The sequence below is a fragment of the Vicugna pacos genome, chromosome 17, assembly GCF_048564905.1.
Source record: "Vicugna pacos chromosome 17, VicPac4, whole genome shotgun sequence".
In the NCBI taxonomy this organism is placed as follows: domain Eukaryota; kingdom Metazoa; phylum Chordata; class Mammalia; order Artiodactyla; family Camelidae; genus Vicugna; species Vicugna pacos.
Genome location: NC_133003.1, coordinates 50,865,272 through 50,876,950, shown reverse-complemented (window position 1 = coordinate 50,876,950; position 11,679 = coordinate 50,865,272). Strand labels below are relative to the sequence as shown.

At 49.6% G+C, this 11,679-nt stretch overlaps 1 protein-coding gene across 6 annotated transcripts in view; it reads left to right on the top strand.

The window, feature by feature from the left end:
• The first annotated feature begins 253 nt into the window (after positions 1–253).
• VGLL4 (vestigial like family member 4) overlaps positions 254–11,679 on the top strand; it is a 141,645-nt gene continuing 130,219 nt past the window's right edge. The window contains exon 1 of one of the 6 annotated variants that reach the window (XM_072941863.1): positions 254–562. Coding sequence is in view for 1 of the 6 variants with exons in the window: in XM_072941861.1 (XP_072797962.1) it covers positions 1,017–1,033 (17 nt within the window). In the remaining 5 variants the exon portion in view is untranslated. The other 5 variants (XM_072941865.1, XM_072941861.1, XM_072941866.1 and 2 more) reach the window with 5 other exon arrangements.

Here is an 11,679-nt window from a genome sequence, read left to right as displayed (position 1 = left end):
GGGAAACAACGCGGCAAGGGCTGCCCGGGACCGGGAGGATCAGGCCTCCACCCCTCCCACCCCTACCCCGAAATCTCCGGAGAATGACAGGAAAATATTAAAGACAGGGCTTTTCTTTTCGTGGTCACATGTCTACGCTGCCGCTGTAACAAAAACCTGCACCAACTAGAAACGTTTCACCTCCTCCGCTCTGCCCCTCCCCGGGCACATTCGGAGCCGACCGGGTTGTGGACTTCAGGAGTTTGCCAAACACAGCAAACACTGGGGTGTGAGCGGCTGGAGGAGACTCTTTCCACTCTGATCTCCCTGCCTTCCTCCTCTGTTCCCTCCCTTCCACACTGTTTTGATTTACTAGGACTTCCTCCTCGGGGCGAGGGAGGGGGAGGAAAGACGCTGCCGAGCGCCTGGTGTGTGTATGTGTGTGTGTGTGTGTGTGGAGTGTAAAAGGCTGTAATGGGAGGCAGCCGAGCGGCGGCTGAGTGCCCTGGACTGCAGCGGCCGTTCTGATCGCCGTGGCACCTGAGCACACACATCCCCAAGCAAGCGCGACCCGTCCCTTCAGGTACGTGTGGCTGCCGGCCTGTCGTGCGGAGTGGCTGGGTGTGTGCGGCTCCCGGGCGGGCGAGGCAGTGCCCCAGGTCGGCAGCCCGCGGAGCGCGGAGCCGGGGGAGGCGGGAGGCGCCGACGTGCGCGGCGGTCCTGCCCCTGAGCCGGGGTGAACGCGCCCCCTGGGCGCGCTTCCCGAGCGGGTCGGCGTGAGAGGCGGGAACGCGTGTGGGTCGGGAGCGGAGAGCAGCGAGGTGCCGCAGGGCCGGCTCGAATGCGCGGGCGCTTGGCCGGCTGCGTGGCGATTCAGGGGCCGCAGGTCCAGCGGGTACGGAGTCTGGCTCGACCGTGGACGTCGTGGTCCACGACGGTGCTGTGTCCACCCGGTGTGTGAACCTACGGTGTGCGCGTGGGGGCCGTGCCTGGCCCGCGGCGGCGGGCACCTGGGCGCGCACGAGAGGTTCGTGTTCATGCTTGTGCACCGAAGGTGTGTTTCCGCTGCCTGGGCCTTTGGGGTACGGTGTGTGTCAGGGGCTGGTACACACAGCGTGCGCCAGGTCACTCGCTCCCCGGGGCCGGCGCCTGCTCCGGGGTCGGACGCGCCCCGGGCCCTCCGCAGACGTGGACCACCAGAGCGCCTCGGCACCCACGGGGTAGGTGCGAGCTGCCGCCCGGCGCGCGGCGGGCGGGGGAGGGGAAACGAGCCTCACCCGGGCGCGCGAGGCCCCGCCCCCGCCTCCCAGCCGGCTCACCTGGGCTCGGGCCCCACCTGCTGGGCGGGAGGGGCGGGCCCGGGGGCGTGGCCTGGCGGGCCCTGAGGAGCCCGGCTGAGCCCGGGTGCTGGCGGGCGGCGCCTCATTCCAGGGATTCCTCGCGCTCCCGCGCTCGCGTCCGCCGCGGAGCCGGCTCGGCGCGCGCCGCCCGCGTGTGCGTGTGGGTGTTTGGAGGGGGGCGTCGGTGCCGGGGTGCGAGCGCGCCTGCGCGTCGGCGCGCCCCCGGAGTGCGCCCGGCCCCACGCGCCCGGCAGTCCCGCCCCCGTGTCTGCCCTCCTCCGGGCCCGGTCGGCCCGAGGCGGGCGCGCCCAGAGCCGCCCGGCGGTGAGTGCGGGAGAACCGGGCCGAGCGAGGGCTGGCCTGCGGGGAGCTCACGGGTGGGCTGACTCGGAGTGGGACGGGAGCGTCCTTCTGGAAGGACGGGGCGGCTTGTTCTTGCCGCGTAACTTGAGGCTCCCGGTGGGAACTGAAGCGCCAGGGCTCCCGGCGGGAGAGGTCCAGCGTCTGAGGTGGAAAGTGCCCCGGGAGTCTGAGGCGCCGGGCCGGCGTCCTGCCGCCCCTTGGTCCTGGCCGGCGGCAAAGGACAGCTGTGGAGCGGGACCGCGGGAGAGGGCAGAGGACGGGCCGCTGAGACCGTCTCTTTTCTCTCTTGATACTTCCTGCCCCCTCCCCAAAACAACGCCACACACTCTTTCTGCACCAAGCGCAGGCCTCGCTGAAAGCAAAGGGGTTTTCCTTTTTTGTTTTGCTTACAGTCTCGTTTGATTCATCACAGCGAGACCTAAAGGTCTTAGGTTAGGATGACAGTGCTTGCTGGGGCTATTAGTCTTTATGCGCTTACTGGCATGTGTTCGTCTGTTTAAGCCAGATAATTAAAAAAATCGGTTTCACTTTGATCATTAGTGCTGTACGTTTGCTAGTTGCATTTCCTTTACTGCGGTTAATAAGAACCAGGAGCCTGGCGGCGAGGTGGGGGGTGGGTCTTCTAGTTTTTATCAGCAGTTGTTTGCCCCTCTATTTGAAACGTGCTGTCTCCCGGCCTGTAGAGTTTGAGTATCTATTTTCCAAACCCAAGCCTCCCTTGAAAATGAAGGCTCGCATCTGTTTCCTCTGAACGTTCAAAGACAAAAACCATAAATGTTAATTTTCCGATTGGTATTTAAGGTCAGTTTTGCGTTCCATTTTAGCATACCAAACATTAACTGCTCCAGCCTCCGAGTCCACAGACTTGTAATGTTCATTGTTTCCTGCTTGCAGCTTGTGAAGTCTGCGCATGACCGAGGGGAGTAGCGTGGGTAGTTTAAAGAGCGCTTAGGGGTCACCGCCTCCAGGCTGTACTGAGGGCGCGATCTTGGAACGAGTTGTTTATCCTCTATCTCGAAATCATAGTGCTCGGATTTAAATAATGGGTTTTGGAAATACTTTACTCAGAAGTTTATTGTCTTATACTCAGGACAGTTTTGTGTGTGTGTTTGTTTTCTGTTTCCTGTTGCATCTGGCTGAAAAGCCATCTCCCTCTTGGTAGAAATGATGCAAACCCCTCAATTTGTTGTTTAATTCTGGCAAAATTATAATCCCAGGCTGATTTCCCCCACCACTGTTTTTTCACACTTCTGGGCAGCTTGCCTTTGCTTTCTGTTTGGAAGGGAATGAAAACTAATTTTTATGTTAACCAAAACACAATACAATCAAGAAGATAATTCTGCTATAAATAACCATGGACTACACTCCAAAACTGAATGTTGTAGTCAAAGCAGCTCTGGCTCATTTTTGGAGACTTGAGTTCAAGTTCAGTCTCTGTTACCTACTAAGTTTGTGACTGGAAAAATTAATTTCTACTTACCTTTGTGCTTTATTTTCCTCTGTAAGAGGATGGTAAAATCCGACCAGATACATCACAGAGTTTCAGGAATTACAGGGAATAATGTGCTTTGAAAAGAATTTTATATTATGTTATTTATAAAAGTCTTTGAAGACTTGAAAGAGCTTCATAAACACAGCCATTGCCACTTCCCCCAACTGATTCTGAACTATGTATCTGAAGATTTTAACACTTCTTACAAAATGATAATTATGAAATGAAAACTTTCACTTTCAAATGGTCTGTTGGATGAGAGTTCTGTAGTGGGAAATTCCTCTTAACTCCTTAGGGAGTCAGCCTTGTCATCAGCCTCTGGTGGTGCCAAATCAAACCCAAAGGAAGATTTTACTTTGTCTCTTCCAGGCATCTCTCTCCTGGATAGTTCTGCTGTACAACTTTTAGTTTGCCTTAATGAAATAAGAAGTAAAGTAACCATAGCAAAAGTTGCTTTGCAACTTTGAATGTGACTTAATAAAATAATAAATCATAAGTTTAGGAGGTAAAAATCAAATATATTGGGAAAATTCTAATGTAGCTAAAAGGGATATGGTGTGGCAATTTCAGCATATCAGGTTGTGTTTATTGCTTGTGTTAAACAAGCTGTTGCAACTGTGAGGACCTGGTGAAAGAGACGATTTTTGTGTGTGTTCAGATGTTTCTGCAGGGTGTGTTAATTGAGGCTCATTTGTGATTCTTCCTGGGAGCCTGTCTGACGTTGATCGAGTCTAATGTGGGAGCGTAAAGCAGGGAAAAGAGATGCTGAGCCTGTAGGCAGGGAGGGGCTGTCCACAGTGAAACGCACGAGGAACACAAGGACTTAGAGACTGGACTGCCAACTCTTGATAGTGTTAATTGCCAAGGTAGGGAAGGAAGGAGTGGATGCAGGAGGTGCTGAAATCAGAAAAAATTCTTTCCACCTGGGATATAGTGTAATAGCCCTTTTGCAAAGGAGGAAACCCTGATAGAATGTGCTTCCTGGGTCTCCTGCCTCCGGTCTGATAACCAGATACAGTCCATCCTCATTTTTTGTGGAGTCCCGTATTTGTGAATTTGCCTCCTCACTAAAATGTGTATGTATCCCCAGGTCAATACTTGAGGCAGTTTCATCCTGGGCACAGTGGTTCAGCATTCACTAATTTAGTGTTCTCGGGGACTGTAGAACGAAACTACCGCAAGTGATGAGAATTAACCATAATTACTGACACCGGTGTCTAGAGAACTCCCTGATGATGCAGTGCGTCGTGGGTAAGAAGACTTTGTCTAGGCTGCTGAGAGGCTGGGAGTTGAGATTTTGGCACAGTGAGGACTTAGACTGGGGTCTTATGGGAAGTTTGCCAACTTGGACTATAATACAAGCCCACGTCTCTCATTCTTGGTGGTAAGAGGTCCCCGAGAGGACGTGCCACCTCAGTATTTGTGACTAGGAGATTCTGAGTATCCCACATAAAATAGATGGCAAGAACAAGCAAGCATATCCAGAATCAACTAAAAATGCCGAAGAGCTGCTTTTATTTCACGTGAGGAGCTGTAGGAGGTTGAGGTCTTAAAAATGAAGAGACACAGTCACAATAGCCTAAATACGAGAAAGAAAAACAAAGTGCATTTTTTACTTGACAACAGTTTTGAAAAGTGGTGGGAATTGCTAGTCTACTCAGAAAGTCCAGACTTGAAGTGTATTTTTCCTCCTCGGACACAGTGGCGTCGGTGTGGCCCCCCCAGCCCCACCCACGCCCCTATATAAGCATTTTGCAGGGCACACTCTAGGGAGATGGGTGAACTTGAGCCAGCAGTAAGAGTTTGACACCAGCATTGGGCAGCCACACATAAAGATCACAAAATATGCTGTAACCTAAATTTGGTTTTGCAGCTTTAAGTCTGTATAGCGGTTCTCAGCCGGCACATGGTTGCTTTCATACAGTCCATGCGTTTGCGTAGCTCACATGGATACCAAACTGTTACAGAAGCTGAGAATTTTGGTCACTGTGTCGTACCACTGTCTGTCAGCTCTTGTTGCCAGGGTCATCAAGGTGACTAAATGCCACGTCCCTACCACCCCCAGGCTGAGGAGGTCCATAGAGTCAAGCCTTGGGCCATTTTAGCAACAAAAAACCTAATGTGGTTGACGTGAGCATTCACGTAGGGGTTTCCACCCAGAGTGGTACCCCTTATTCAGCAAAAGCCAGCTGGGACCTCAGTCTCTCACTGATGTGATGGGAGGTGGAGCTGGGCAGGAGACAGAGCTATGTTGAGGGCAGGCGCCTGAGGTTGCCTTGTTCTTGACACCTAATGGGTCCCACTTTGGAGGATGAGAGGCTGCCCAGCTTATAGACCTGCCTCCTGCCCTGTAGAGGCTTCACGGGAGGGGCGTTAAAACTTTCTGGAAAGGGTACGTCCTGTACCAGCTTACCAAGTTCTTTCATTTTCTAGGACAGTGAGAAGACTGCCGATGGAGCTGGCTCACATTCCTGGGGTTCGTATTTGAGGTTGACAAGCCCTTGAAAGAATCCTTATTAAGGGCTTTACACAAATGTATTTTTAATTCTCTGGAAGGAAGCATAGAATGTGTAGACATATTGTTCAGATTTCAGACACCTGGCCTTCAAATGCATGTTCAGGAATGATTTGTGTAGAAGTAGGGAACTGGATGTAAGCGGAAGTTGGCCAAGTTCTTCTGCTACTGAACTTGGTAGAATGCTTCACGTCATGGTAAGATGGGTCGATGCCCGGGACCAGCCTGGATAAGGGAAGGCGGATGGGCAACGGCTCCATCTGTTTATGCCCCTCCTTTGGTAGTGTGACCACTGAAAGGGCATTTTGAATAGCGGCTGGCTCTGTTTAGGAGTGTGGCATACAATTTAAGGTCATGAGAAATACAAACAACGAGGTGAATGTTTTAAAGCATCATTCTCTGAGCCTTCAGAGGTATGCACTGGAGTTTAACAGCAGCTCTTCTGGAGCGTGACGAAGGCGAAACCATCCTCTGATACTGAACCTGTTCTTGGAGCCTGAAGCCCTCAGGGCGTGTGTTGGATTCCCATGCTCCTGGGGCTCCCGGGAGTCCTGTGTCTGCCCACCCTGTCACCAGTGGACGGTGTGAGAGCCTTCTTCCCTGCCTGGGTTACTGTTCATGGGACCCCATGCCTGTCTCCTTTCAAAGAAAGTAAAATATGGCTTGGTTTTCATGTTCCTGGGAGGGGAGGGCTTGTATTCCTTTGCTTTCTTTAGAAATTATCAGATTATTGCCTCATACGTATGTCAAGGTGTAGGGGAAAGAGCACAGGACTAGAAGTCTTGTCCTAGTCACTGCTGGAAGCTGTTCTTTATTTTTTTTTTTAATTATTTGTTTATTTTTTTTAAGATAAGCTAAAGCAACTGTGCTTTTCTCCAAAATGTCTTTATGAAAATCAGCTCAAGAACAGTAAAAACAGCTTTGGATGATGAGTTAGGAGACTTGGATTCTAGTCTTCGCTTCTTCAGGAAGTTACTTGCAGTCTTGGCTCCTTGGTTTTTTAAGGAAAATGTAATAATCCTCTTTGGCCAACTCACAGTGAGAATCCAGTGAGGTAATTTACACGAGTGTGTTACGGAAAGCGTGTGCTGTGTAAGCGGGCAGTCAGGGCAGGATGGGAACCTTCGTTTCTCACGGGTTTACAAGTCTTCATTTACGTTGTATCATTTAATCCACATGCCAAGTCTGTGACCTTGGGAAGTAGGCAGTGTTGTTAACCATTTTCTTGAAGTGAGCGAACTGCGGCCTGGAGCGGTTAATAGACTGGCCCCCGCCATTCATGCTAGGGATTCAGAGCAAACTCTAGAACATACTAGGCTTTTCAGTGATGAGTGATAAGTGAGTGAACCTGTTGCAGGAAGGCTCAGACTTAGGTTTTCTGATGCTGAAGTCCTGGCTCTGCTGATTTAGCAGATGGTAAAGTGGGAGAAGAAAGGGTTAACACAAAAGAGAGAGGTTTTTAGCTAGACGAGCAGAGATGATGGGAGATTGGGTGTTAACAGAATGTTTTGCAAGAAGTGAGTAGGGCATCAGTTGGACACACTGTGGAGAAGAGACAGCTGGGAGCTTAATTCACGTCTGCCTGGAGCTATGCTTGTGTGTGGCCACCGGAATCTAGTGACAATTGGGTCTGAAATTTCATTTCAGTTGTCCTCTCTGAGACACACAGCCAACCATAGACCAAACACAGCATGGCCGACATTCGTGTCAGTTGCTTCCAGGGCAGCGAGTTGACGTTTTCTCTTCTGTAACGCCTGTATACAGTGTCTACTAGAAATAGGAGATGCCCGGTGAAAGCCTCTGAATTCCTGATGGCCGGACGGCCCGTCCCCGCCATGCCGTGGTGTGACACTTCATACGTGTAGGCTTGACCTAAGTTGTACTTTGCTAGCTGAGGCCGAATTAGATTGGCTCAGGTAGTGGTCCTGATGGAGCGATGGAACAGGGCAAGCAGGAATTAGCGATACTGAATTGTGTGCATCTGCAAGGTGGACATGCCATCGTGATTCCAGGATAGTGATGTCTTCCGGTTACGGATTTTTGGCCTGTAACAGATCGGCAGGAGCATCAGGAGGTGTCAGTGTGCCTCTCCCCACCTCCACTGGTTTTCCCCTTGAGCCAAGACAGCTGTTCCATGTTCTCTCACTAGTTCCTAAATTAAGCTGTAATTTGGCCACTGTTACTGGAAGAGCCGAGGAGCTGTAGCTCTCACCTTGGAAATCTCCTTGGAACACTTTCCTAACATATCTTGAAATTCCCTTGACTGGAAAAAAAAAATCTAATACACCCCATCATTCTATTCCCAAGATAGACCCTTTTGTTCTCTTGTTGAGCAAAAAATCCCAGTCTTTTGTGGAAGCCCGAAATAGTGGTGTTCACATTTAGAGCTGAGCTTGTCATTAGCACCAGTTGTCCCTAAGTTTTAGTAGCTTTATAAGTGATACCTATTATTCCTTAATTCTCAACCTTAAGCTATTTGGAAGAACATATCGGGGAAGAGGGAGTCTCAGGAAAGGAATTAGAGGCTGGCAGAGAAAATGCTGACCAGTGCTTGGGAAAAAAAAAAAAACCAACAAAACAAAATCCATGTTCTCTCCATGATAAGCTACGTTCATAATTGACAGCCGCCATGATAACAGATGGACAGGCCAGAAATGGGCTGCAGTGGAGTAGAAGCTTTGCAGATGGACTTCATGTCTTTTTCCAGAACCGCATACCTTTCCTGTTAATGGTGTTACGGTGTTCCAGGTGTCAGCATTTTGATTGATTATACTTTTGGTTATCATTGATGTTATTAAAAAAACTATCACAGAAATGAGAGCACATCATCAGGAGGTCCTTAGAGATATTTTCCAGATGATGCACAATCTTTTGCAAATGGTAGCAGGTGACTTATGGTTCATAAAGGTTAGACAATAAACCAGACATGTCTCCCCGCTGTTTAGAACCATTCAGACTGTTCAAGGACTTTCCACTGACGCAGCGTAAGATCTCAGCTTTGTCACGCCCTGCGGAATCCGCGTGACCTGGCCCGCGCCCGCTTCCCTGCCTCCCCTCCCGTCCTCTCACCGGCCCAGCGCCATGGTCACAGCAGCCCTCCAGGTCTCCATGTCCAGCTTCAGTCTGTCCCGCCTCCCTCCCCGCCACGAGCCTAATTCCCCTCATCCTGTAGGTCTCTCATCTCAGAAAGCTTCCCAGATTACTCCATCTAAAGTAGTGGCTAGTGCCCTTTTTCAGTAGGTTTACCACTGTTTGCAGTTTATTTAATATGTTCGTGTGTGTTTTGAGAAATAGTTATCTTAATATATAGAGAGCCCATTCACGTCTCATAACACCTTATGAGGGAGGTGGTATCAGCATCCCCATTTACAGACGAGGAAACACACAGATGAGAAGTGTCTGGTTCAGACTCATCAGCTGGTCTGAAGGTCGCCCTCCTAACCATTATGCTGATTTCCTTCTCAGTGGAGCATGACCGTCCATCAAATACTGGAAGCATCCTTTTCCCCCACGTTGCTCACATGTTTTATTGGGTTTCTTAAGACTGTGGATATTGCCCAAGACATAAAATCCAGAAGGCTTTTCTTCTTGTGTTACTGTGATCGGCCCCCTTTACTTGGGTCTTTTGTGCCTAGATGATGCCTAGCCCCTGATCCTCGTCTCCCACCTGTACCCTCGGGCCTCCCGCTTGTCCGCATCTCACACTTGGTTCCCACAGAGCTCGCTGAACCACCACCAGTGACTCCTCCCTTCACCCCTTCAGGTCAGACCATCCTCCCCACAACTGCTAAACTGAAAGAGCCTTAACACATTCCCCGCCTGCTCAGGGGCTCAGGACCGCCCTTTGCCTGCCACACCGAGCGTAAACCTGTCTGGCTGCCTTTGGCTCTTTCCTAACCCACCCACCTCGCGCTCCCCCAGACTCAGCTACTACTGCTCCTTGACAAGACTCTCAGTCCTGACCGGGCTGGTCTCAGTCTCCCTGCTGGGTTCTCATTCCTGCCTCTGTGCCTTCCCTCGGGCTGTGGGTCCAGCAGGACTGTACATGTAAGGATAAGACAGGGCACTTGCACCCGGGAGATATTCAGAGTGGGAGCCAGGTGAGTAAGAGAGGTCAGGGAGGAGAGTGACTGCCCTGGGGAGAGATGTGGGGGATGCAACCTTTGAAGTGGCTTTTTAAAGCACGCATATACTCGTTCACACACCGTACACACACAGATGTTCACAAGGTAAACACTTCAGCTGACACTGGTCTCTCTTATCACACGCTGCACATTTCAGTCTGAAATTATACTTTCTTTTTTATTCTCTTAAATTTGTTACCCTTTTCCATCCTTGTTCACGAACAAGGCTGTATGTAACTCCTTAAGGGATCATATCTTCATTTTTTTTCTGTGGCTTCTTCCGAACACTTTGCTGACCTCAATTGTGTAATAAAGATTGGATGGTTGCATTAAGAAGTTTGCAAAGGCAAGTGCCTTACAGATGAACCTTAAACACCTAATTGCTTATCTCCCCACCACTTTGAATGTAAGTTGCTTGGGGTGAATAAACTTAAATACCTAGTCTTCTGTGTGCCAGGATTCTCGGTCTACTTTGGCATTTGGTATTTTTTTGCTTTGATATTTTGCTGCTTTGCATAATACTTTATTTCTGCACATACTTTGCATAACTCACGACATATGTTAATGTTGTATCTTTTGGGATGTAGATTTTTGAAAGGATTGTCCTTCAGCTTGGTGAGGCAATTAATTTAAGGAATTATGACTCCAAACACTGCATTACAGAGTAGAATGCTTATCAGCATTTACTTAATCAAAAGAAAAGACCTTAAACCCAAATCTTGCCTGGATAGGAAACTGGCTTGCGTGAACAGAATGGAACTGAGTTCTTGGGAGTTCAGCAAACCTTTTCCCATCAGTGGGCTCCAGACTTTTCTTTGTTTTCTCCACTTTTGAACGAGTTCCCAAATCCTTAATCGTCGGAGATGGTCTTTCCTAGTTTACAAAGGAGATCAGGACTGTGAACGTCACTCAGTTTTCTCCCTTAGGCCTCTGTTTTTACTTATCACCCCTCCCTGCCCTTGACTCTGAAAAAAGAAGAAATTTACTGGTTGGTTTATGACCTCACTGTCCTCACCGTCCTCCCTGTCACTCAGAGTCTCCTTGGACTCTCCTCTGACATCTTGAGACCTTCCAAGCTCTGTGACTTCTGTCTGCAGTTTTCTCTTTTCTACGCTGCCCCCATACAGCGCCCCTGATCTCCTTCTGCCGAGTCGCTGTGTCTTCCAGATCGTCCCCCTGCCTTCGGCTCCCTGTTCTGTAGAAAGGGACTGCACGGCGCTACCAGAATCATTTTCCTAGAACACATGGATGGCCAAGTGTTTTCTCTGCTCAGCTATTTCGGTGACTCCTTAATGCTTACAAAATCCAGCCCAAATCCTGTTAAAGCCCTCAGTCCTCCTGTGATGTGGCTCCAGTCCACGTCTCCCTCCCTGTGTCTCACTTCCCGTCCCCCTTTGACTCTCTTCTAGCTGATTTAGGCTGCTTGTTCTTGAATGGATTCTACTTGCATTTTTACCTTCTCTGTTTTTACATTCATTCTTCAGAAGCTCAGCTCACCTCCTGTTTCTCCATGAAGACCTTCAGAGTTCACTCGTATTTCTCTAGGATTTTATTTACAGCACTGTTTTGGCCCTTAGCACATTTTAGCTCCATCCACGATTTCCCTAAGTGTTTCCTTGGAGCTGTTTCTGGTCAAAAGAATGGCCAGTGAAATTTGAGAGATTTCAAGCAGATGGAGCCACCCCTGCTCCCCACTGCCTTTGCTCCCCGCAGAAGGCAGAACCACATAACAGAAACACAGGAAGGAAAAGAAACTCCTTAATCTGGTTTAGTCTAGTGTTTCCCAAACTTATGTATCATAGAAAAAATTTTCTTACAAAATATGAACATCTACTGCAAAACGCTTTGGAAAAACACTGCCTTAAA